The 26,901-nt window shown below is 53.1% G+C and overlaps 1 protein-coding gene across 1 annotated transcript in view; it reads left to right on the top strand.

Moving 5' to 3' along the window:
- The first annotated feature begins 11,220 nt into the window (after positions 1–11,220).
- The window catches only part of LOC136303652 (zinc finger protein 345-like), a 44,340-nt gene continuing 28,659 nt past the window's right edge, over positions 11,221–26,901 (top strand). The window contains exons 1-3 of the mRNA XM_066207247.1: positions 11,221–11,368; positions 13,301–13,879; positions 17,437–18,226. Of these exons, the coding sequence (XP_066063344.1) occupies positions 11,221–11,368; positions 13,301–13,879; positions 17,437–18,226 (1,517 nt within the window). The remainder of the gene's footprint in view (positions 11,369–13,300; positions 13,880–17,436; positions 18,227–26,901) is intronic.

Consider the following 26,901-nt stretch of genomic DNA (forward strand, 5'->3'; position numbering starts at 1 on the left):
AGAAAGACTGCAGCTGAAGTGTTTGAGAAAAGAGAGAAAATCATCCAAATTTTGCTGAAAGCCAAGTTTGCCATCAAGAAGAGCAAAGTCAAGAGACCTGCCAGAGAGATCCAGTTCCTAAGAGTAAAGTGGCAAAATGAACAGCGACAAATCCCCACTAAAGTCATTGATAAGATCACAGCAATGTCTCCACCGACCAGCAAAAAAAAAACACAAGCTTTCCTAAGAGCCATAAGTTTTTAGAAAATGCACATTCCTAAGTACAGTCAGATCGTGAGCCCTCTCTACCTGGTTACCCGCAAGAAAAACAATTTCCACTGAGGCCCTGAACAGCAACAAGCCTTTGCCCAGATCAAGCAAGAAATTGCTCATGCAGTAGCCCTTAGCCCAGTCAAGACAAAACCAAATGTAAAGAATGTGCTTTATTCTGCAGCCAAAAACAACAGTTTGTCCTAGAGCCTTTGGCAGAAGGTGCCAAGAGAGACCCGAAGCCGACCACTAAGATTCTAGAGTCAAAGTTACAGAAAATCTGAAGCCAACTACACTCCCACAGAGAAGGAGATCTTAGCCGCCTATGAAAAAGTTCAAGCCGCCTCAGAAGTGATTGGCACAGAAGCACAACTCCTCTTGGCACCCCGACTACCAGTGCTAGAGTAAATGTTTAAAAGAAAAGCTCCCTCCACGCACCATGCCACTGATGCCACATGAAGCAAATAAACTGCCCTCATCACACAGCGTGCCCGTATTAAAAACCCAAATCGCCCTGGAATTTTAGAAATAATTACAAACTGGCCGGAAAAAGAAAACTTCAGTCTCACGGACAAAGAAAAGCAAAAACAAGTGACACAAGCTGAAGAAGCTCCTCCGTACAACCAACTGCCAGCAGAAAAAACACACTACGCTCTCTTCACTGACAGTTCCTGTCGCATCGTAAAAATGAACCGTAAGTAAAAAGCAGCCGTATGGAGCCCCACACGACAGGTTGCAGAAGCCACTGAAAGAAAAAGAAAATCAAGTCAGCTTGCTGAACTCAAAGCTGTTCAATTAGCCCTTGACATTGCTGAAAAAAAAAAGTAGCCAAAGCTCTACCTCTACACTAATTCGTAGATAGTAACCAATGCTCTGTGGAGCTAGCTAAAAAAGTAGAAAAAGGCCAACTAGCAGCGTAGAAGAAAACCAATCTGGGCTGCTAATGAATAGAAAGACGTTGCCACTCGTTTAGAAAAGCTGCCTGTAAAAGTCCGCCATGTAGATGCCCATGTTCCCAAGAGTCAGGCTAATGAAAAACACCAAAACAACAAGCAAGTAAATCAGGCTGCCAAAATAAAAGTGTCAAAGATAGATTTAAATTGGCAACACAAAAAAAAGTTGTTCCTAGCCCGATAGGCCCATGATGCCTCGGGTCATCAGAGCAAAAATGCCACCTATAAGTAAGCCCAAGACCGAGAAGTAAATTTAACCATAAACAGTATTTCTCAAGTTATCCATGACTGTGAAACATGTGCTGCAATCAAGCAAGCCAAGCAAGTAAAGCCCTTATAGTATGGTAAACAGTAGTCCAAATATAAATATAAAAAAGCCTAGCAGATTGACTACATCACCCTTCCCCAAACCCGCCAAAGCAAGCGTTATGTGCTAACCATAGTAAAAGCCACCACTAAATAGTTAAAGACCTACCCTGTGCCTCATGCTACTGCCCAGAACACCATCCTAGGCCTAGAAAAACAAGTCCTGTAGAAACATAGCACCCCTGAGAGAATCGAGTCAAACAATGAGACTCATTTCAAGAATAGTCTTATAAGCACCTAAGCTAGAAAACATGGCATTGAGTAAGTGTACCATATTCCTTATCATGCACCAACGGCCAAAAAAGTTGAACAGTGCAATAGCCTGCTTAAAACTACCTTAAAAGCACTAAGTAAAAGAACCTTTAAAAATTAAGATACTAATTTAGCAAAAGCCACCTAGTTGGTGAACACTCGAAGTTCCACCAACCGAGCAAGTCCTGCCCAATCTGAGCCCTTGCAAAAGACAGACAAAAATAAAGTTCCAGTAGTACACATAAGAAGTATGCTAAAAAAAACTGTTTAAATTAATCCTGCCTCCAGCAAAGACAATCCCATCCGTGGAGTTGTCTTCGCTCAGGGACCAGGTTGCACCTGGTGAGTGATGCAAAAAGATAAAGAGACCCAATGCATACCTCAAGGGAACCTTGTTTTGAAGTAAACTACCCATAACAATGTAGCTGCATCCATATTTGCATATATATATATCTATTTTTAACAGTTAAAACTCAATGTAATATGTTAGTATGAAAAAAAAATTCAAGGTAAATAATGTTGGAAGTTAAGTTTGTTCCTTCTTTCTCTAAAAAATTTTTTCCCCACAAGTTACCAAAAAGATCAAGTGTTAGATACTTAAGAGTACTTAACTGAAACAAAAAAGTAGACAAAAGGTAAAAGAGAAAAATAACGCAAGTAAAAGACAAAGCTTGAGGCAGCGGCGTGCTTTTCTGCTTCCGGCGTTCGGGGAGACGCGTGTCTGCCGCTCCTGGAAGAACTCAGCTGCCGAAAAGCACGCAGAAGAAAAAACGACTGTTGCTGGCTAAAAAAGTTTCACTGTAGCCAAAAAAATCCAGTCCTAGAAAATCTACTATCACCAGTTCAGCCTAAATCCGGAGTTTTCCCAGCCACTCGCGGGGAGCTGGTCCAAGCCCTGCCTCTCCTTCGGTTTTCTTCGGCGCTGCTCCTCTTGCTGCAGCATGACCCTGCACCCCCTGCGCTGCCACCACATCCTGCCCCTGCCTGCCGGGACACCCTGCCATCCCAGCTACCAGCCCGGAACTTTTTTCCACTGTTCCAGCTTGGTGCTCTGAGGATCCTGCAGAGACACCGAAACCAAACTGCCCTGGGTTTTGTGAAACAAAGCCCTCAAAGTTCTTGGTACTGTTATCGTTTGTCATTAATGCTGTAGTTGTTTAGTGGGGGGGGGAGAAGGGTTTTTTTTTTGTGTTTATTTTGCTTTGTATTACATACTAGTAAAAAACTGCTATTCCTATTTCCCAAATCTTTGCCAAAGAGCCTCTAATTGTAATTTTACCTAACAAATACCTATCTTCCTAAACCAAGACATACGGCTATGACAGATTTCATCTCCTTCCAGCTGGGATCCAGGAGCTTTGCGGTGTCCCACGGTGCCAGCTGGATCCCCCAGAGGTGCTGGGAATCCAATGGGATCATGGTGGAGCAGATGATGCGTTACCTGGGACACACCATTATTGAAGAGCTCCCAAAATACATCAGATATGGTTGGGAGGCTCTGGAGAACAAGGGTGGGTGTGAGAGGGTGTCCTGGGTTGAAGTATATTCTATCACCATCTTCATGAACTGTTGAAACCAGGTGAGGCAGTGCTCCCTGCCTCCTCCACTCTGGCTTATCTTCTGTTAATGGGCCATCAGCACCTTTGCTACACAGCTCACAGATAACCCCCTCCTGGACTACCTCCTGTTAATGGGCCCATCAGGCCTTATCACATGACTCACCATCCCATTGTGGGATGCTCCGCCCAGAGGGAGAAACCAAGCATTCCAGCCTGGATATAAGCTGAGACTCTGAACACCAGAGGGGCGCTTACCCACTGGATTCCCAGAGGACCCGAGCTACCAGACCTTTCTACAGGATCACTGCTTCAGGAAGACCACCTCATCTGGACTGCTTCCATCACTACGCTCAGGTTGTATTCTGACTCTGTCAGTGGTCTTTTGTATTATTGCATCGATTTTATTTTACTTTCTTTCCTTTTTTTTTTCCTATTAAATTGTATCTCTGACTTGGAGCCTCTCATTTGTTTTGCCTTCAAACTACTACATTTTTGGCGCCCAACGTGGGGCACAAGGCACTGAGAAAAGTCAGAATTACAATTTTGTATTGAAGAAGACACCTGTTCGCTATGATGCTCAACATGCTTACATGTGTCTTATATCTATCTCTCTATATTTTTCCACAACTGGGGTATTATCTGCCAGTCTTAATGCTCCTGTGTAGACCAGGGTATGGTACTAAAATTGCTTTAGTAGTCTATTATGTCCATTGCTTGATAAACTCTGAGGCAATGAACATTATTCAGAATATACACCCACTTTTGTTTTCTTGTTCTGGTCTAGGATGCTACATCTGGGGCCTCAACAATCTCACCCAGCCCCTGTGGGGAGGGGTGAAGAATGATTTTTTCCAGCTTTTCAGGCATGACACAGCAGTTTTTGAAAATATGGAGTACCCTCTGGATGCCAAGGACAGCATGATGTTGTTGTTAGTCCTGCTTTGTCTTCTCTGCACGGCCCGCACCATGCTTAGAATCAAAACACTACATGGTGTGATACAGCGTGTTCTGAAGGAAGAGGAAGAGGGAAAAAGAAGCAGAGCAACAATATCAGTGTCTACACAGAGTGTCACAGAGGTGAAAGGAACCAAAGGCAAGGCAACAGTGTCCTCATCTACACAGACCGTCACAGAGGAGAAAGAAGCCAAAAGTGAGGCAGCAGTGTCCACATCTACGCAGACTGTCACAGAGGAGAAAGGGACTAAGGGTGCCATCAGCATCTCCACACAAACCATCACCGAACCGGAACAGCCTAAACCAGTAGCAGTTGCCCCCGTTCAGAAGAAGAAATCAAGGACCAAATCAGTCCGCATAGTGACTGATGAGGGTGCAGCAGGACCTTCACAATCAGCAGAAGAGACAGAGCCAGAAATCATCACTCGCTCTCTATCTCTGGGTGAGCTGCGTGACCTGCGAAGGGAATTCACCCGCCAGACCAACGAGTCCATCCTGACCTGGCTGCTCCGCATCTGGGACGCTGCAGCCAATGACACCATTCTGGATGGAAGTGAGGCCAGGCAACTGGGATCGTTGTCCCGGGATGTGGTCATTGACCAGGGGATTGGGAAAAGCCAAGAACCTCTCAGCCTCTGGCAGCGACTGCTAACAAGTGTGAAGGATAGATACCTTTGTAAAGAAGACCTCCAAGTGCACCAAGGAAAATGGAACACAATAGAACAAGGTATCTGATGCCTGAGGGAATTGGCTGTGTTGGAAATCCTTTTTTCAGAAGATGAGAGATTTCCTAAAAACCCAGATGGTGTCCAGTGCACATCACGGATGTGGTTGAGATTTGCACGGCTTGGACCCGAGATGTACTCATGTTACCTGGCAACACTGCAATGGAGGGAAGGTGAGGACAGGGTAGGTGTCTTGGCTAATAAACTAAGAATTTACGAGGACACTGTCACTGCCCCAGTTCGTACCCATGTCTCGTCTGTGGAAACAAGACTGGCTGAGCAAGTCCGGAACTTGATTGAAGAAGGCCATCAGAAACTGAAAAAAGAACTTAAGGAAGAAATTTACCATATCCAGCCAGAGCCAATGAGAGTCTCTGCCATTAGGGGCAGGCGCTCCCCAGCCAGGGAGAGAGGATACACACCCCGAGGTAACCTCTGGTCTTTTCTTCGGGAGCATGGAGAAGACATAAGGAAGTGGGATGGAAAACCCACCTCCTCCTTAGCAGCCCGGGTACGTGAACTGAAAAGAGAAACACCTACCACAAAGAGCCCATCTAGAATCAATGTTGCTCCGGTCTCTCGTGCACAGAACTCCAGACGGTACAGGAATGACGATATGACTGATCCTCTTGAAGGAACCTCAGAAACATATTTACAAGAAGAGAGCAATGTATGCCATGACCAGGAATAGGGGGGCCCTGCCTCTAGCCAGGTAGAGGAAAGGGACAATCGGATCTACTGGACTGTGTGGATCCGATGGCCTGGAACATCTGACCCACAAAGATATACGGCTCTGGTTGATACCGGTGCTCAGTGTACTCTGATGCCATCAAGGTACGTGGGAGCAGAACCCATTTCCATTTCTGGGGTGACAGGAGGATCCCAGGAGCTGACTGTACTGGAAGCTGAAGTAAGTCTAACTGGGAAAGAATGGCAGAAACACCCCATTGTGACTGGTCCAGAGGCCCCATGCATTTTGGGCATAGACTATCTCAGAAATGGGTATTTCAAAGACCCAAGAGGATACCGCTGGGTTTTTGGCATAGCTGCTCTAGAGACAGAAGGCATCAGACAACTGAGTACCTTGCCTGGACTCTCAGACGACCCCTCTGCTGTGGGACTACTGAAAGTTGAAGAACAACAGGTGCCGATCGCCCGAGCAACAGTGCACCGTCGGCAATATCGCACCGACAGAGACTCTGTGGTCCCCATCCATAAGATGATTCGTGAGCTGGAAAGCCAAGGGGTGGTAAGCAAGGCTCGTTCACCCTTTAATAGCCCTATATGGCCCGTGCGTAAGTCCAGCGGAGAATGGAGACTGACAGTGGATTACCGTGGCCTGAATGAAGTCACACCACCACTGAGCGCTGCCGTACCAGACATGTTGGAGCTTCAGTATGAGCTGGAATCCAAGGCAGCAAAATGGTATGCGACCATTGATATTTCAAATGCCTTTTTCTCCATTCCTCTGGCAGCAGAATGCAGGCCTCAGTTTGCCTTCACCTGGAGGGGCGTGCAGTACACCTGGAACCGACTGCCCCAGGGGTGGAAGCACAGTCCCACCATTTGCCATGGACTGATCCAGGCTGCACTGGAAAAGGGTGAGGCTCCAGAACACCTGCAATACATTGACGACATTATCGTGTGGGGAAACACTGCAACAGAAGTCTTTGAGAAGGGAGAGAAGATCATTCAGATTCTCCTGAAGGCCGGCTTCGCCATCAAGAGGAGCAAAGTCAAGGGACCTGCTCGAGAGATCCAGTTTCTGGGAGTGAAGTGGCAAGATGGACGGCGTCAGATTCCCACTGAAGTCATCAATAAGATCACTGCAATGTCTCCACCGACCAACAAGAAGGAAACACAAGCTTTCCTAGGTGCCATAGGCTTCTGGAGGATGCACATTCCCGAGTATAGCCAAATCGTGAGCCCTCTCTACCTGGTTACCCGCAAGAAGAACAATTTCCACTGGGGCCCAGAACAGCAGCAAGCTTTCGCCCAGATCAAGCAGGAAATCGCTCATGCGGTAGCCCTTGGCCCAGTCAGGACGGGATCAGAGGTGAAGAATGTGCTTTACTCTGCAGCCGGGAGCCACGGTCTGTCATGGAGCCTTTGGCAGAAGGTGCCGGGTGAGACTCGGGGACGACCACTGGGATTCTGGAGCCGAAGCTACAGAGGATCCGAAGCCAACTACACTCCCACAGAGAAGGAAATCTTAGCCGCCTATGAAGGAGTCCAAGCTGCCTCAGAGGTGATTGGTACTGAAGCACAGCTGCTTCTGGCACCTCGACTACCGGTGCTGGGGTGGATGTTCAAGGGAAAGGTTCCTACCACACATCACGCCACCGACACCACGTGGAGCAAATGGATCGCCCTGATCACGCAGCGCGCCCGTATTGGAAACCTGAATCGCCCTGGGATTCTGGAAATTATAACAAACTGGCCTGAAGGTGAGACCTTTGGATTATCCTCTGAAGAAGAGGAGGAGCAAGTGACATGGGCCGAGGAAGCCCCACCATATAACAAGCTACCAGAGAGTGAGAGACGATATGCCCTTTTCACCGACGGTTCCTGCCGAATTGTAGGTACTAACCGGAAGTGGAAAGCTGCTGTATGGAGCCCCACACGACGAGTTGCACAAGCTACCGAGGGAGAAGGTGGATCGAGTCAGGTCGCAGAGCTTAAAGCTGTCCAGCTGGCTTTGGATATTGCTGAACGAGAGAAGTGGCCAAGGCTCTATCTCTACACTGACTCATGGATGGTAGCTAATGCTCTGTGGGGATGGCTGGACCGCTGGAGAAAGGCCAACTGGCAGCGCAGAGGGAAACCCATCTGGGCTGCTGAGATTTGGCAGGACATCGCCACCCGAGTAGAAAGGCTGACCGTGAAGGTTCGACACGTGGATGCGCACGTACCCAAGAGTCGGGCTAATGAAGAACATCACAACAACGAGCAGGTGGATCGAGCTGCCAAGGTGAAAGTATCTCAGGTTGATCTAGACTGGCAGCACAAAGGAGAATTATTCCTAGCTCGTTGGGCTCATGATGCCTCTGGTCATCAAGGGAGAGATGCAACATATCGATGGGCTCGTGACCGAGGGGTGGACATTACTATGGACAGCATCTCCCAGGCTATCCATGACTGCGAGACCTGTGCTGCGATCAAACAGGCCAAGCGAGTGAAGCCTCTGTGGTATGGCGGACGATGGTCAAAGTATAGGTATGGGGAAGCCTGGCAAATTGACTACATCACCCTTCCCCAAACCCGCCAAGGCAAGCGCTACGTGCTCACCATGGTGGAAGCAACCACTGGATGGCTGGAGACCTACCCTGTGCCTCATGCTACTGCCCGGAACACCATCTTGGGCCTGGAAAAGCAGGTCCTGTGGAGACATGGCACCCCTGAGAGAATTGAGTCAGACAACGGGACTCATTTCAAGAATGGCCTCATAAGCACTTGGGCCACAGAACACGGAATCGAATGGATATACCATATCCCATACCATGCACCAGCTGCTGGGAAGGTGGAACGCTGCAATGGACTGCTTAAAACTACCCTTAAGGCACTTGGTGGAGGGACCTTCAAAAATTGGGAACAGAACTTAGCGAAGGCCACCTGGATGGTCAATACCCGAGGGTCCATCAATCGAGCTGGTCCTGCCCAGTCTGAATCCTTGCATACAGTGGATGGAGATAGGGTCCCTGTGGTACACATGAGAGGTATGTTAGGAAAGACTGTTTGGATTAATCCCACCTCGGGCAAAGGCAAACCCATCCGTGGGGTTGTCTTTGCACAAGGACCTGGTTACACTTGGTGGGTGATGCAAAAGGATGGGGACACCCACTGTGTACCACAAGGAGACCTTATTTTAAGTGAGAACTGTGTGTAGGATTTCATTATATATATATGTGTGTGTGTGTGTAGTTTAAGGAAGGTATTGATTTGGGATGATGTAGATGGTAATAGAATAAGGGGTGGATAATGTCCTGGGTTGAAGTATATTCTATCACCATCTTCATGAGCTGTTGAAACCAGGTGAGGCAGTGCTCCCTGCCTCCTCCACTCTGGCTTATCTTCTGTTAATGGGCCATCAGCACCTTTGCTACACAGCTCACAGATAACCCCCTCCTGGACTACCTCCTGTTAATGGGCCCATCAGGCCTTATCACATGACTCACCATCCCATTGTGGGATGCTCCGCCCAGAGGGAGAAACCAAGCATTCCAGCCTGGATATAAGCTGAGACTCTGAACACCAGAGGGGCGCTTACCCACTGGATTCCCAGAGGACCCGAGCTACCAGACCTTTCTACAGGATCACTGCTTCAGGAAGACCACCTCATCTGGACTGCTTCCATCACTACGCTCAGGTTGTATTCTGACTCTGTCAGTGGTCTTTTGTATTATTGCATCGATTTTATTTTACTTTCTTTCCTTTTTTTTTTCCTATTAAATTGTATCTCTGACTTGGAGCCTCTCATTTGTTTTGCCTTCAAACTGCTACAGAGGGGAAGGGGAATTCCTGTGGGAATGTAGGATTCAGAAATGGGGAGACTTGGGAATGCAGGAATTCCCATGGAATTTCCATGGCATGACCCCACTCTCATCACAGTCAGGTGACAATTCCATGGATGGATCTCCTCTCCAGCCCACTGCCATGGGAATTCCATGGGCAAATGATTTGAATCGCTGACCAATGCAATGACAGCAGTGAGATGAGAAGCAATCCCTGCTGGGATTCCATGGGCCATGAATGCCAATCCTTTCCCCAGGCCGGCTCTGTTGTGCCCGTGGCAGCGCCAGGGGAGTGCCCTGTCCCTGCCCTGAGCCCAGCACGAGCCTTTCCTTGGCTGTTCTCTGCCCTGCCCGGGGCAGGAGGGCACTGCCCGAGCGGCTTTGGTGGCCCCGGGCACCCGGCCGGGCTCCAGCCACTGCAGGTGGCTCCTTGGGAATGTTCCAGAGCAAAGCTTAAAGCAAACAACAGTTTCTGGAGGGGATTGTCCCCCCTTGGCCTGTGCTGGGAGCCCAAGGGCAACAGCCCGGGCACAACAGCGCAGAGTGCTGGAGCTCAGTGTCCCTGGGCCAGGCCGTGTTCCCTGGCTGTCCCCTGTCCCTCAGTTCTGCCCTGTCCCTCAGCTGTCCCCTGTCCCTCAGCTGTGCCCTGTCTCTCGGCTCTGTGGGGCCGCGGGTGGCAGCCCTGGGGGAGAACAACCCTGAGCCCCAGCTGGGCCAGTTCCCCCAGTTCCACCCCAGGGAAGGCCCAGGTCACTCCCAGCAAGGGCCCTCTGCCTCCCAGTCACCCCCAGTGTGATCCCAGTCACTTTCAGTTACACTCAGCATGATCCCGGTATGATCCCAGCATGGTCCCAGGTGTTCCCAGGTGTTCCCATCCCAGCATGGTTCCAGTCACCCCCAGTATCACCTCAGTGTTGGGGGTTGAGTGTAGTTTTTTTTTTTTCCTTTTCTTTTCTTTACTCCTTACCGGTGGAATTTTTTCCTATTGTGTTGCTAAGAGGCACTGATGGCTGGGTGCTTGAGACAGGGCAGGGAGGGGAAACTCGAAATCATTTTCTGATCTGAGCCTTCGGAAAAGACTGCTGTAGCTGCTGTTTGGGGAAAAGAACTCACTGCTGCTGCAGAAGTCCAGCTCGGTCCTGTTTCTTCTGGTGTGGGGTGAGCCTCTGCTCCTGGAGCAGCCACTGACCTGGGGCCCGGTTATCTCCTGCCTCACTAACCCGGGGCCTGTTGCCGTGCTGGGAGCGGGGTCGCTCCTGTCCCACCCCTGATGCTTCTTGGGCCCTGCTCTGAGTCTTTTGGGGCTGCTCTGTGGCCCGCACCCCCTGCCTGCCGGGACCTCCCGCGTCTGCAGCCTCAGCTCCGGAGTTTGTGGTCCAGCCCTTCCATCCCTTCATCCTCAGCTCTGCAGTTCCCCATCCAGCCCTTCCATCCCTTCAGCCTCATCTCCGGAGTTTGCCATCCAGCCCTTCCATCCTTTCCCCTCTGGTCAGAGCCGCCATCCCCTCGTGCTCCCCGAGCCCGCCCCGCTGCGCTCCCTGCTCCCAGTGGGTGCCAGTCCTGGGCCCGGTGTATCCCGGTGTATCCCAGTGTATCCCGGTGTATCCAAGGGTATGCCGGTGTCCCAGTCCATCCCAGCCTGTCCCAGTCCATGCCGGTCCCTTCCCGGCAGCCGCTGCCCTTTCCTGCATCCTGCCCCTCCCGCCCCCGGAGCTGCCGCCGGACGCCCCCCAAGATGCTGCCGGGGCTCGGGGGCTTCGTCTGCCGGGGCTGGGGCTTGGCCTCCGCTGCGGGAGAAGGTGAGGGGGGTCCCCGGGGCTCGTATCCCCCCTCGGAGCGCCTGTGACTCCCCCATGTCCCCCCAGGCTGGGCTCACCCCCTTTTCTCTCCCCACAGCTCCTGACCCAGCTCCTTCTCCCCCCTGAGAGGGGCTTTGGGGAGCCCGACGGAACCCCCTGGAATCCCCATTCCTGGGAACTGGGACCCACCCGCATCCCCTTCCCCAGCTCTGGGACCCTCTGCATCCCCTTATCCTGCACCGACACCGCCCGGCACCCCCTTGCCTGGGGATCCTCCTCTCCCAGCCCCCGCATCCCGTTTCTGTCAGCCCGGGGAGCCCCGGAGCCCCATTCCCGGCCGGCCCGGGGCACCTCACCCCCAGGCTTCCTTTTCCTGGGAAACCCGGGCTGGGCACGCGGCTCTTCAGCCGCTCTGCGATTGATGATCACCCGAAGGAAAGGGAGAGCACAGCAGAGAGCGAGGGAAGGAGATTGGGAATGAGGGATCGGAGTCCCCGCGCCCAGTCCTGCTCTGCCGGGGGTGGGAGCCGCAGCCGCAGGAAAAAATGGATCCGCGGATGGCGGCGCTTTCCCCGCTTTGGGCCGACGCCCGCGGGTTCCCGGCACAGTTGGAGCGCAGGCGCCGGGAGTTGAGCACAGCCCGGCCCGGGGGTCCCGCAGGGCGTGGCCGAGGAGGGTCCCAGGGGATGCCAGGAGGGGATCCCAGGGCATTCCCGGGAATTCCGCCGTGCGCTCCCCTCGCCCCCCGCGCTCCCTCGGGCACTTTCGGATCTGCCCGGCGACCGGTGACGTCACTGCACACTCGGGCTGCCATTGGCGGGCACCAAAGAGGGGCCCCCCAAACCCCCATTCCTGGGCGCCGCCATCGCCCCGAACCCCCATTCCCGGCCATGGCTTCCACCCTGCACCCCCTTATCCGGCACCGACAGCCCTGCACCCCTTTCCCGGACATCCCGCCTCTCCCTGCCCCCAGAGCCCCCTTTTCTTTGACATAGAGACCCCCCAGAGCCCTATTCCTGCCCGTCCCAGCACCCAAGCCCGTCCTTTCCTCAACACTGAGTGAATTATTAAAAAAATATGAATATCGCCCCAATGCCAATATCCGACTACGACGGACAAAAGACTCTCTAACAGTTTAAAGTTAGAAAGTGTATGTTTAATTATGATGCCGGGCAGCGTGCGGGATAGCTCCCAAACACGCGCGCTCACAGAAGATCACAGGGTCTTTTTATGTACAGAAGTATTGAATACCCAAAACACAAATGTATATTCATGACTTTAGTACATCCCATTCCCCGCCTCGTATGGTAATTAGCCAAAAGCTATTAAGCATGCGTGGTTTGTTCTTTGAAATGGGTCGGTGGTTCTTTTTATGGGGCAGGGTCTCAAAATGATGAAGTAAGTGAGTCTTCTTCGCTTTGACTTTTTAACCTTTTAGTGTTGTGTGACAACTGAATCCTGTTTTCCCAGGAGTATTTGATTTATGAATTCATTGTCCTTCTTGAAGCCTATTGATTAGTCAGAATACACAAACATAAGTTGACAGGCCTCATGATTTATCAGTTCCTTAAATCTGGCTTCTGCTTATCCAAAGGAAAGTCTATCTGTCTTACTTCAGCAATATCTGGTTTAACTAAAATCGTTAATTCTTCAAAATTAATGTTTCACTGAGGACACCCTGGAACTGTATTCCCAGCCATCCCGGGTTTCCTTGCCCTGTCATGGGAATGGGTACACCGGGGACGCTTGGAACTTCTTTTTCTGAGTACAGGAACCCCCTTAACTCCACCCATCCCACATCTACCCACCCCCACCACCCCTTTTTCTCAACCCTGGAAGCCCCAAAGCCCCTTCCCTGCTCTCCCAGCTCTCCCCGTTGCCCCTTTCCTTCAGCCGTGACCCCCCAGCCCCCAAATGTCCATGTCCCCCCAGTTCTCCTCTCCCTGCGCTCCCTGCCCGTGGCACTGTCGGAGCCCAGCCCGGGCTTCCCCCAGTTCTTGTCCATGGGCTCCCTGGATGGGATTCCCTTCCAGCGCCGCCACCGCCAGCAGGGCCGGGCCGAGCCGCAGCCGCCGGGGATGGCGGCCGGAGCCCAGCCGGGATTTTGGGATGGCCAGAGCCGGCACAACGAGCGGCACCAGCACGGGGCCACCAAGGAGCTGCAGATGCTGCAGGAGCGGCACAGCCAGAGCGGGGCTCAGCGCGGGGAGCCGGGGCTGGGGGATCTGTGGGGCCGCCACGGCACCTGTGGGGCTGCACTGGGGATCCCTGGGACTGCGCCGGCACCTGGGCTGAACTGGGGGACCCTCAGTGGGTCCCACATCCCCATGTGCCCCCTCTCCCACCCCCTTCCCATTGTTCCCCCCAAACTTACGCTCCCCCGAGCTCGGCCTGGAGTGACCCAGCCCGTAGCCATCGTGTCCCGGCTGGGAGGAGGAGGAGGAAGAGGAGGGACAGAGAAGGAGGAAGAGGGGGAGCAGAAGGACCTGGAGGAGGCAGAGGAAGCACCACGTGCGTTCCCCGCTCCCTGAATCTGCAGCTCCTTCGCCCGGACACCATTGGCCCCATCCCGCAGATGCCCGGAGAGAGGGAGCTCGCCCCAAATATCCCGGCGGGGTCCCTGAGAGGTGTTTTTGGGGGGTCCCGGTGTCGGCAGAGCCCCGGCAGGGGGTGAGGGAAAGCGGGTCCCCCCAGGTGGGGGTTGGGCTTCCCGGGCCGGGCCCTCCGAGCTCTGCCGGGGCCACGTGGGGAGCGGCAGGACCGGCGGGGGGATACCAGGTTTGGGGAGCCCGGCATGAGATCCGGGCTTTGGGGCCCACCTGAGCGGGACCCCAGAGACAGGAGAGCCCCAGGAGCCCAAAGCGGGGACTCCGAGAGGGGGGGACCCCTGGGATTGCCGGGACCCCGTTGGGGGGTGCTGGGGCTGGAGGGGCGGGATGGCCGGGAAAGGGGTTCGGGGCTCCCGGTGCCGGCAGTGGCTGCTCCCAGGATGAGCCCAGTTGTCCCCCCCGTGTGGTTCCAGTTTCCTGGGTGTCACGATCCGCTCACTCAAGCGGGGTTCGTGATGGTTCGTTTTAGGGATCTCAGAGCGCAAAAGACACAGCGGGGGACAAACTCAGTTTACTCAATCACAAATGCACCTTTATTTAGTGCCAACAAATGCGATAGTGGGGAGAGAAAAGAGAATAGTAAGAAAGACAGAAAAAGAGGGGAAGGGGTTTATAGCTACCAACATGGAGGGTCGAGTCCTCGAGGCTTTTGAAGATACCTATAGACGCGAGTTTCTCCAGTGGGGTGATCACAAAAGTGAGCGGGGATCTCCAGGGTTTTTATAGTCCTCTCCGAAGTGACAGGCAGTTGGCCAAACAGGTGGGGGAAATCATTGCAGTGTGTTCATTTCCATCAAACACACCTGCAGGCAGCACTTGGCCAACATCCCACCTCAGCCAGGCCAGAACTCCTGTGTTGAGATTTTAAAAACCCTTTTAGGGGTTTCAGTCTCTGTTGTTGATGATGGTCGTGAGGCAGATGAGGGATCTTCGGACCGTCTCTTACACTGGGGACTCCCAGTATGAGCCCAGTCAGTCCCAGTATGATCCTGGTCACTTCCCCACACTCCTTGTAGGATCTCTGTTGCTTCCAGTATAAACCGAATAAGTCCCTATTATTCTCCATTATGATACAATTTTCCCCCACAGGGTCCCAGTTGCTCCCAGTTCCTCCTACTACCGTCTGTTCTGTTCCCAGTTCTCCCAGTTGCCCCTAGTATAGTCCCAGTCCCTCCCAGTATGATGCCAGTCTTTCCCAGCAGGGCCTCAGCCACTCACACACACCCCCAGTTGCCCCCAGCACATTCCCAGTGACTCTCACTCTTGTCCCAGTCACCACCTGCATGGTCTCAGGTACTCCCAGTCTATCCCAGTTGCCCTGAATATTCCTGTAGTCATTGCCAGGCCCTCCCAGTTCCATCAGCATGGTTCAGTTGCCCCCAGTTTTATTCCAGTCACTCAGTACATCCCAGTTGGTCCCAGTTCTTCTCAGGGTATTCCCAGTAGGCTCTCAGCATGGGTCTGGTGGCTCCCAGTAACCCCCAGTCAGGATCCATTGACACCAACTATAATCCCAGTATGATGCCAGTCACTCCCAGTATGATGCCAGTGGCCCCCAGTGACATCACAGTTGCTCCCTGTCAATGCCAGCATGACCCCAGTACCCTCCAGTATGATCCTCATGGCTCCCAGTCTCTCCCAGTGTATTCCAGTCAAACCCAGCATGCTCCCAGTCACTCTCAGTTTCACCCAGTTACTTTCAGCATGATTCCAGCTGCTCACAGACACTCCCAATCATTCCCAATATGATTCCAGTTGCTGCCAGTAAAGTTCCAGTTGTTCCCAGTTGCTCCCAGTATGATCCCACTTGTCCCTAGAATAGGCCCAGTTCATCTCAGGATGATCCCACTCACTCCCAGTTGCTCCCAGCATGGTGCCAGCATGGTTGCCAGTGTGGTTCCATTCCCCCCAGTATGGTTACAGACACTCCCAGTTTATCCAATTGGCCCAGTGTGGTTCTGGTTACCTTAGAATGATCCCAGTCTTTCTCAGTTGCCTCCAGCATGATCCAAGTTTCTGGACTGTTCCCATTATCATCCAGCCAGGTTTTAGTTGTTTCTGTTTATTCCCACTGTGGTTTCAGACTCTCCCAGTGTATCCCAGTTGCTCCCAGCACATTCTCAGTCACTCCCAGTTGTGCTCAGTTGCTCTAGCCTCATCTCAGTTGCTCACAGCCCCTCCCAGTCACCCTCAGTGCAATCCCAGTTGCTGCCACTGTGATCCCAGTATGATCCCAGTTGCCCCAAGCATGGTTCCAGTTTCTCCCTGTTCTTCCAAGAGTGATCCCAGTTGCACCCAGTTACCCCTAGTATAGTCCCAGTCACTCCATATATGATCCCAGACGCTCCCAGTCATGCCCAGTTGCCTCACTGTAGACCCACTCACTCCCACTTGCTCCCACTTGCCCCCAGCATGGTCCCAGTTCTCCCCAGCATGATTCCAGCTGTTCCCAGTGTGGTTTCAGTGCCCCCATTACGGTCACAGACATTTCCAGTATAGCCCAGTTGCCCTCAGCATGCTTGTAGTCATTCCCAGTCAGTCCCAGTTGCCCCTGTAAGTTTCCAGTTACCCCAGTACAAACCAGTCACTCCCAGTGATGTCACTGCTGGGATCCCCCAGCCCTCTCTGCGTTCCCCCCATTGTGAGTCTCCTGAGAGGAGCCCCAAGGGCTGTAGTCCCCACCCAGGGTCCCCAGAAAGCCTGGAGGAGCAGAGCCCTGTGCCCCCCAGGAGCCCAAAGTGGGGAGCCCAGAGAGGGGGGGCGCCGCCATTGGCGGGACCCTCAACAGCCTGGAGAGGGGCAGGGGGGACTCCTTGGACCCCCTGCACCCCAAAGCAGAGAATAAGGGGAGAAGGGACTCCAAGGCCCAAACATCCTCCAACATTCCTTAAGCGGGGAGGTGGAAAAGGGGGGAACTCTTCAGATTCCTGGGACTCTCAGCAGCCTGGGGATAGCAGGGACCAAGTAGACCGGGGACCCCCAGTACAAGTGTGACCCCCAGCAGTTGGGATGGGGGGAACCCCCAAACACCCAAGGGGAGAGAGCAGAGACAGGGAACTCCTGGGAGGTGTTTTCAGGGCTGAATCTTGGTGTTTGAGAGGTTTTTCTGACCCCCGATGCCCAATGACCTCTAGAGATGGACTTGGGCATGGCAACTTTCAAACTCAATGTACTTATCCCTTGTTTTCACCCCAAACCAGGACTTCCAAAACCTTGGCCAGGTGGAGGAGGAGGCTGCGAGGAAAAGGAAGATGCCCCGGGACAGCCAGGCAGGTGAGGAGGAAGTCAGTGCCCCTTTCCCCCTCTCTCCTGCTTCATCTCCCAGCCCAGCATGGCCCCCGGCTGCAGGACAACCCTGCTGCCAACGCCGTCCTGCTGGGGATGAACTGAGGGGATCTCCTTCCCCTTCCCTGTGGCACGGAGACAAATCCCATCCTCTCCTTGTCCTTTCTTCCCCAGACAAGGAGTTGGGGATAGAGACCAGGGAGGAAAAATCCCCACGGCAGAACCTTGTGGAAGAGGCCATTTTTACCGGCTCCACATTGCAGGAATCCGACGGGGAGGAAAATCCCCAAAGATCTCACGGGAAAAGAGGCTCTAAACTCATCCCAAGCTGTTCTGAGGCTGAAAGGCACACCCTGCGCCAGGAAGGTGGCCAGAGATCAAGTCAGGGCTCTGCGCTTGTGGTCCATGAGCAGGTTCATGATGAGGAGAAGACCCACAAGTGCTTGGAGTGTGGGAAGAGCTTCAGCCAGAGATCCCACCTGAGTAGCCACCAGCGGATCCACACTGCAGAGAGGACCTACGAGTGTCCCCAGTGTAGGAAGAGGTTTCAGACCAGCTCCAATCTCCTCAGGCACCAGCGGATTAACACAGAGGAGAGGCCCTTCCGCTGCCCCGACTGTAGAAAGGGCTTCAAGCGCAACTCCCATCTTCTCAGACATCGGCACATCCACACTGGGGAGAGACCCCACGAGTGTGGGGAACGTGGGATGAGCTTCAGCCAGAGATCCCACCTGATTCACCACCAGAGGATCCACACTAGGGAACGGCCCTACGAGTGTGAGCAATGTGGGAAGAGCTTCCGCCACAGCTCCAACCTGATCCATCACCAGAACATCCACGCTGAGGAAAGGCCATATGAGTGTGGGGAATGCGGGAAGGGCTTCAACCAGAGGTCCAAACTGATCATCCACCAAATGATCCACACTGGGGAGAGGCCCTATCAGTGTCCTGAGTGTGGGAAGAGGTTTCAGACCAGCTCCACTCTCCTTGTGCACCAGCGGATTCACAGAGAGGAGAGGCCCTTCCGCTGCCCCGACTGCAGGAACGGCTTCAAGCAAAAGTACGACCTCGTCACCCACTGGCGCATCCACACTGGGGAGAGGCCCTACGAGTGTCCCCAGTGTGGGAAGAGCTTCACCCACAGCTCTGCCTTGACCCGACACCAACGGAGCCACCAGTAAGGGAACCCCTACAAGTTCCCCAGACTGGAGGAAGAGCTTCCTGCACTGCTCCAACTCCATCCCCCATCAAAGGACCCACACTGGGCAGAGCCCTGGATCTCCACAGGCACCTGGATGAACACAGGGTCAGGAACATCTACTGGGACTCTGATCAACAATGTAAATGAGGAGAGCAGATTTTTTTTTTTAATTTACAGCCCAAAAAATCTGTTCTGCTCTGTTTTTTCTTCTGATGGCATCAAGACAAATTGGATGATCTTGGAGATATTTTGTACCTGAATAATTTCTGTGATTTTTCTATAAAACACCCAGAACTGGATTAAAAATAAGCAAAATTAAGTGAAGAGATCTAAAGCTGAATCATTTTACCTGAATTTGAGTGTGAATTTGTGGTTCAGGGGAATATTCAGGAGGGTTTAGGTGTTCTGGGAGCACCCTAGCCAAGGGACATGGCTATGGTCTCGTAGTTGTTGCAGCAGAACGTGTCCACTTGAGCCCATCTGTTCTCCAGGAATTCCAGCTTTCTGTCCCTGTCCCTGCCCTGGATCTCCGTATTGTTGGTGTCCCCCGCAACGTGCCCAAATCACTGCTGAAGTGCCCAAGGTGCTCCTGGCTGTGGAAGTTCCTGTCCACCAGCCTCTCCTGGTCAGTGCCATAGGGGCCTGTGAGGAGTTTCTGGGACTCCTGGTGGGACTGAGAGAGGCTTTTGTGGCTCTTGGTGGCATTTGTGTTGCTGGGAGGAGGTTTGGGGGCCTTCTGGGGGGGGGGGGGGTGAGGGAGTTTTGGGGTGCTGGCAGGGCTGTGTGTCTTGGAGAGGATTTGGGTGGATCTTGGGGGAGATGGAAAGGGGGAATTGTGGCTTTTGGGGTCATTTATGTTGCAGGGAATGATTGGGGATGTCCTGGGCAGAAGCTGTGAGGTGGTTTGAGGGGTCTGGGAGTGGGTGTGGAGCTGGGAGGGGGTTTTGGGGAAGTTGTGACTCCCCCAGACCCCCAAAGCTCCCACCAAACCCTGTCCCATAGATGCTGCCGGGGTTTGGGGTCTCCATGTTGGGGTTTATCCTCCTGGTCCTGCAGGAAAATGTCAGGGGGAATCCCCAGGACCCGTGTATGTCCCCCAGAGCGTGTGTGACCCCCCCATGCCGGTGTCACTCCCTTTTCCCTCCCCACAGGTCTCCTGCCCCAGCTCCTGCTGCCCCCAGGGGGAATTTGGGGAGGGGGCAGAGGGGGTGTGCAGCCCCCGCCGGGGGATGACCCCGGCCCAGCCCCTTTGTTTAGCACCAAGCTGGGCTTGGGGCCGCAGGGGGAAGAGGCCCAGGGGAAGCAGATCCTGCAGGTGGGACAGGGCTTGGGCTCAGGGCAAGGTCCTGCCCTGCACACCTAGCTCAGGTGTGACCCTGCCCCGGGAAGGGAGCGGGACATTCCCATCCCCACAGATCAGGGCTGGGAGCAGCATTTGGAGCATGGACGTGGGAATACTGGCAGTGACTGGGACCACACTGAGGGTTACTAAGAGTGACTGGGAATGACTGGTGCATGCTGGGGGCAACTGGGATATACTGGGAGTGTCTGGAATGATTCTGGAAGGGACAACACTGGGAACAACTGGGACCATGCTGGGGGCAACTGGGAGAAGCAGGGTGTTACTGTGTCTGTACTGGGGGCCACTGGAATCATTCTGGCAGTGACTGGGACTGTACTAGGGGAAACTGGTGCAACTGTGATCATACTGGGTGGAACCAATCTGACGCTAATGGGGGACTGGGATCCCACTGGGAGTGACTAGAAGCAGGCTGAGGGCAGCTTGGAACATGTTGAGGGCAACTGGGATATACTGGGTACAACTGGAATTACCCCGAGGGTGACTTAGAGTGGCTGTGGGCCACTGGAATCATACTGGAAGAAACTGGGAGGAAGTGGGAGTGACTGGGAGCATGCTGGGGGTGACTGGGATGTACTGAGAAAGACTGGGAGTCCCTGGGACCATACTGGGAGTGACTGGAACCATGCCATTGGCCTTGGCTGGGTGCTGTGGGGCCTCAGGGTGCAGAGGGAGCACTGTGACCCTGCGGGGCCTGCTGGAACCAAGGGGACATTGTGACACTCTGGGCCCGCCCTGCCCGTGGGGTGTTCCAGGAGCCCCGGGGTGCCCAGGGCAGCAGAGCAGAGCCCCTGGCTCAGGGCCTCTGTTTCCTCAGAGCTGGAGCCAAGGAAAGATGGAAGTGGCCCCTTAAAGAAACCCTCAAGTTTCCTGCAGTGGCTTTCATTTATTCCCTGCACGTTTTCCATTGGAACTCTGTCCCTCTGGAAGGGACACACACAAACCAAAGCCCCTCCTGACACCCCTCTCTGGCCCTTTGGGAACGGGGCAGCTGCTCTTAGTTGGCAGCAGGGCTCCCTGCACTCCCACAGGCTCCACTTCTGGGGAACTGGCACCACGCAGGAACAGCCCCAGACCCCACAGCCTGGGAACACTGCCCTTGACCAAAAACACCCACCCAACCTGACAGATCCAGCCATGCCCAGGAGGATGCTGAAGCCTTTGACCTCCCTGGGGATGACCTGGCTGGAATGAAGGAAATACAGGGCCTGCAGGCTCTGACAGAGGACAAAGAAAGATGAGGGTCAAAATGAAAGACCTGAATTCATCCCACAAAGAAAGGAAATGGCTTCAAGAGATTTCTTGTCTTGGGGAATGGTGAGTATAACAGAACATGGTGTGGCCAAGAGGAAGAGCTGCTGCTCCAACACCATTAGAGTAGCATCTTTCTAAGTGAAGGCAGATTAGGGTATTTTTGTTCTTATCACCTGTTTACCAGGGCAAGCATGTCCATGGCATGGGAAGCACCAGAGAGATCCCTCACCACCCAACTGAGAGCTGCCATCTTTCCTTCAGCCACAACATCCTCTAAAGTGCCTCTGTCCACGAATTCCATAACCAGCCACAGTTCCTTAAGGACAAGGTAGCTCAAAGAAGAAAAGAGTGGCCTGGAGATCAATGTGCACAGCTAAATCACCTCCTGGAAAAGGCTCCAGCTGAGTCTTGTTCTCAGGTTACTTGTAAATGAAAACAGAATCAAAGGGAGAGACATTCCTTTGAAGCCAAACAGCCCTTGGAATCTGCACAGTCTGAATGAGAAAGGCCCATCCCTGAAAAAGGAGATGTCTTAGATGACAAGCATGGGAGAAAGGCAGTTTAGAACCAGCAGAGATGAATCTGGCAGCAGGACACAGCCCATCAGCTGGGTCACCATCCTAACTCATCAATGCCACCAGGAGCTCCAGGAACAAGGCAAGGCAACTTCAACAGTTCTCCATGGGAGGGAGTGAGGGGCAGGCAAGGCAAGGGAGGGGGAGGCAGGGCAAGGAAAGGTCAGCGAGGGGCAGGCAGGTCCAGGCAGACAAGTCAAGGCAAGGGAGGAGTAGGCAAGGCAAGGGAGGAGTAGGCAAGGCAAGGGAGGTGTGTACAGGGCACGACAAGGCAGGGTTATGCCAGGCCAGGCAAGGGACAGGAAGGCAAGGCAAGGCCAGGCCAGGTGTGGGTAGAGCAGGCAAGCAGAGGAAGGGGGAGGCAAGACAAGGAAGTCAGTGGGGGCACAGAAAGGGAGGGTGTGCAAGGGAAGAGAAGTGAGAGGTAGGCAAGGCAAGGCAGGGGAGTGGAGGGGACAGGCAAGGCAAGGGATGGGTCTGCAAGGCGAGGTAAGGGGGAGGAAGGCAGTGAAAGGCAAGGCTGATATTGGGACCCCTCTGGGTTTGGCTCCTCCAGAGCACACAGTGGGTCAGACCCTGGGCTGAGGGAAGGGGTCCCATGTAAACCCAGCACAGGCATTGCTCTTAGAAGAGGGCAGGGAGAAAGGAGAAGAGACTTTCCTGTCTCCAGAGATTCCCCCCTCCTCCTTCAGCAGCCATACCCCAATCAATCACTGCCAGAGTTCATATGATCACTTCCATGCCAGGGAGCACAAGGCACTCAAAACTGAACCCTGCCAGAGCCCAGCCCTGCCTGCCCATTTGGAGGCTGTGGGGGAATGGAATTTCAGTAGGACTTGACCCACTAAGATACTTTGCCACTTGTGGGTTTCTCACAGCCTTAGAAGTTGTGTGAGATGTCTGTCCCAGCAACTGCTCACCCTTCAAATGCACACAGGTGCCTGGGGGCAATTCAGCTTCCCTGCAGTGGTGGCTGATTCCCTTTGAAACAGAAGCTGTTGCCTTTTCTGGTGTGCTCAACTCCCTTCTAACGACTAGAAAGTGGGTGAGTAAAGGAAATGACCCTGGGGGAAGGGACCAAAACCTTGGAAAAGGATGAAATGCATCTGAATTACAAATGAAATCTATTTCATTCACTTATTTAGTACTAAACTATTAATACAAAAAAGCCATGTTTCTGAGCTGAAGCTACTCACACCCTGGAAAATTTTTCGGTTGCTTTATTATTTAAAGGATGTTCCCAGCCTGTGGAGCAGCCCAGTTCTCTGCCACTCTGCCCATAGGGTAGAGCACTCCCAGCTCTCCCAGGAGCCACAAGAGAACTGGGAGAAGGGCCCCTGGGAGGGAATCTTGGGGTTCCTTTCAGCAGGATCCTTTTGTAGCTTCAGGCTGGGGTGGGCAGCACTTCCATCTGCAGCTTCCATGTGCTGCTCCAGCAGCTGCTGCTGGGGGCCCTGAGGGAAGAGGCCCCAGGAGGGATGGAAATGCTGCCTGGACAGCAGCAGCCAGGGCCAAGAAAGAGCTTTGCCTTCCTGGCTGGTGCAATGAGGCTCCTTTCGTGCAAGAGGAGGCAAAGATAAGGTCAAGTTCAACAGTTCAAGGAAAAATGTAGAAAATTGGAAGCCTCTGAATAAACCACACACATTCATCTGTTAGCTCTTCAGTGTCAGTCCTTGTGAAAAGCCTTTCCAGATTTCTTTTGGATTCCAGGGCCCACAGCTGGGCTTCAGAGTTCAACTGATTTGTATTTTCCAGGTTTTTAAACAGAGCTCTGAATTGGGCAGCTCTTGTCATTTTTCTTCTGCTCTCCTGATGTTGAAAAATGTTCCGTGCTCCTGTAAGCCACATCTGGAGGGGTGGTTTGCAACCACAGAATCCTCGGGGAAAGCACCTGATTGACTTCAGGGCCTGGCTGGAGAGCTCAGCCTGAGGACAGAACTGTTCCAGATGCCTCTGTCCATGTCCAGCTCCTCACAGCTGAGTCCCTGAACACGCAGGGTGGTTTATAGGGATTGATTTTCCCCTCCTGTTCACGTGGAGGTGATTCTGGGATCCTTTAGAGGAACATCTGACCAGCCCCTGCCCCCATTCCATTTTATTCTCTCCACTTTGGAGACAGCCTGCTGGGTTTAACATGGAAATTGGTGGTGTCTCCCCATTGTTCCCTCCAGCCCTCAACTGTAACTTGTATTAAACACTGCAAATGGCCTCATTTGTCTGGTGGGGAAGATGTGAGGTGGAGAAAGTTAATAGGATTCGTTTTCATGAACCTTGTGCTAGTAAAGAAAAATGAGGTTTGTCATTTTGGGGTGGTGCTGAGTGTTGGGATTTGGGAGTTTATTACTTGCTATAGTTATTATTATTTATTAGTGTTACTTTTCATTGGTAAGCCTTTCAAATCGTAGACATGATTAACTAAAGCTGGATGTCACTCACTCGGAAAATTCCCGTGCTTTTCCCACTGGTATTAAACTGTACAGTGGACTCCAAGTTGCCAGTAGCTTCTAAAGAGGGACAATCCGGTTAACGGTGGGTTTGGTGTGGTTTGGAGCTGGGGAAGGCTCTCATCCCCTCCCGGAGGTGCCCCAAGCCCGCTCTGCTGCCACGTCTGCACTCGCGGCCCCTCACGGCTGCCCTGCCCTGGGGACATGGTGGGACCCCGCTGCTGCCAGGGCTGAGGCTCCTCACGGCCCCTCAAAAACCCTCATGGCTACACAGAACCTCTCCTGGCCCCTCACAGCCCTTCATGGCTCTTCATTCCCCTTCACATCCCCTCATGGCCCCTCACTTCCCCTCACAACCCCCACAGCCCCTCACTTTCCCTCACAGCCCCAGGCATGGGGCTCCTCCCAAAGGAGAGGGGGTCGGGCCCTGCTTGTTCTCCTTTCATTTCGGTCCCTTCCCAGCCATGAGTCAAGAAAGGCTGAAATGGAGCCTTTCCCCAGCCTTTCCCTCTGCGTTAATTGCGGCTGAAGCTCTGTGCTGGCGCTGGCCCCAGCGCCAACATCCCCGCAGCCCCGCCGGCCTTTGGTGTCCCCCCGTGTCCATTCCCTGTCCCCGAGGCCCGCCCGGCTCTGGCAGCAGCAGGAGCCGCAGCGCAGCGGGCGCCGGCCCGGCCCAGCCGGGGCTCCCGGGCAGGAGCAGCAGCAGCGCCGGCCCCTTCCCACCTGCTCCTGCCTCGCCTTCCAAGGCCTTTGTCCAGATCAGTTCTGGACTAGAGCAACAATCACCCACCAACAGCCCTGATTCCTCAGGGCCCGCCTGTGCTGCCCTGACCCAGCCTCCAGAGAAAGAAAGGATTGGGCTGCAGCGCTGTTTTCAGCACTGTTTTACTCACTCTGAGTGACAGCAGGAGGCTGCTGCTGCCTTTGCCTTGGGAATTGTAGATCATGGCTGCTCTTGTCCCTCTTCTGCTTGCCACTTGAAATTTTATTCGTAAAGCTGCAATTGCCTTTTTTGATCAGTGCCACCCACAGTGCTGTCATGATGGCAAACTCTGGCATCATGAGCAGCTGATCTCCAAATGTTCACACGTCCCTGAGCACAGTGTTGAGGAAAATTAAAGCCACACAGGCCACATGTGCAGCACTCAAACACAGCCCTGCTGCTGGTGCTGCTGAAATAGAATCAACTGACAGAGGCCATCACAGAAATTGCCTCTGGCCTGTCAAATAAAGTGAAAAAAAATCCACCAGGAGAAAGAGAAAGCAGAACTTCCCAATTCACTTCATTGCTTCCTCTGAGCAGCAACAGAAAGTGGTGAGCAATGCCCAGAGGTATTTCCAGCTCTGCTGATCCCAGCTGGAGCCCAGCCTGTGGCCCAGGGCCAGCGGGAACCTGAGCCCAGCCCGGGGAGCTCCCGCAGTGTCGGGAGCTCAGCGCACGCGGGGCCAGGCCCAGAGCCCCGGGCACGGCCGCCCATTGCGGGGCAGCGGCGCAGGCGGAATGTCCTGGGCCCAAACCTCCTGCTCCTGCCACACAGCGCCCATCCTTCTCCCCCTGCTCCTCCTCTCCCAGCACGGCACAAATTCCAGCTCGGAGGAGGCTTCCCAAGACAGGGCTCAGGCTCCTGTTTCAGCCTGAGTGTCCCTGCAAAGGAACAGGGCATCTTTCAGGCACTTCCACAAGCTCAGGCTTCTCATTTCATGAGGTATCTGGGATGACAATTGTTTCGCAGAAACACAACAGCCGAGGGAATGGATTAGAAATGATTAGAAAAATATGACCCTTCTTGCAGACAAACTTCACCAAATCATTCCCTGCATTTCTCCTATTCCAATTCTTTCAGTCATCTGTTTGGAGAGGTTGAGCTTGTTCTGGTGCTTATCATGAACTGGCTGTGCTCTTGATTTAAATCAGTGCATGAGATGTAGAATCATCAAAACTTAACACAGAAACAAACTCTCCCTGTCAGCCCATTTTCATGTTCTAGATCACTTTCAAGGTGTCCCTGGGGATGTTGGAATGATTATCACACAAATCCCTACTTCTGGATGCAGCCTCTGGAGATTCTTTCTCTGCATTCAGCCAGGTTTGCATTCTCTAACCACTCCTGGTACCCTGTCATATTTTCTTAGGGTAGAACAGTAACAATAAAAACCTTAAAAATGGCACAACTCCCCAGTCCAAAAGGAAAAGAAAGAACAAGTTACAAAGTTCTCCAAACATTTTTCCTGCTTTGCTGCAAGAGTCGTGCTGCACACACGGTGTGGAAAGCCAAGAGAAGTTGCAGTTTGTGGCACATCTCATGACAGAAGCTGCACCTCATTCTCCAGGAGAGGTCCTTGAAAAAAGCAGACCGGACTGTGGAGAAGATTCCCGGAAAACTGAAACAGCTTTCCAGAAGTGAAATGAAAATGGAAAGAAACAATCCAATATGTTTTCCTCTAGTTATTTCTATGCTCCTCTTTTCTATCTTGCACTACATCTTCATCCCATTCATTCCAAATGGATTTCACCTCTATGACCGATCACTTAAGAAGTTTTAGACACTAAAATACTATGAGATACACACAGTTTGCCTTCCCCCATTTTTGTTGGAAAGCAGTGCTGGAGCCACAAGTGCAGTGCTTGGGTCGAGCACAAATCCTACAGGCAGGGAGTGTGCCCTGACAGTGTGTGACCCTCAGCAGGGACAATGCACAGCAGCGTTGCTGTGCTCGGCTTCCATGGAACCATCCCAGGAGCAGCTGCTGAGGTCAGGAGCCACGGCAGCCACCAGCCTGCTCCAAAGGCCCTTGGCAGGGTGG

The sequence above is a fragment of the Chamaea fasciata genome, unplaced genomic scaffold (genome assembly GCF_029207755.1).
Source record: "Chamaea fasciata isolate MVZ Bird 193981 ecotype frontalis unplaced genomic scaffold, bChaFas1.0.hap1 SCAF_40, whole genome shotgun sequence".
Lineage (NCBI taxonomy): Eukaryota > Metazoa > Chordata > Aves > Passeriformes > Sylviidae > Chamaea > Chamaea fasciata.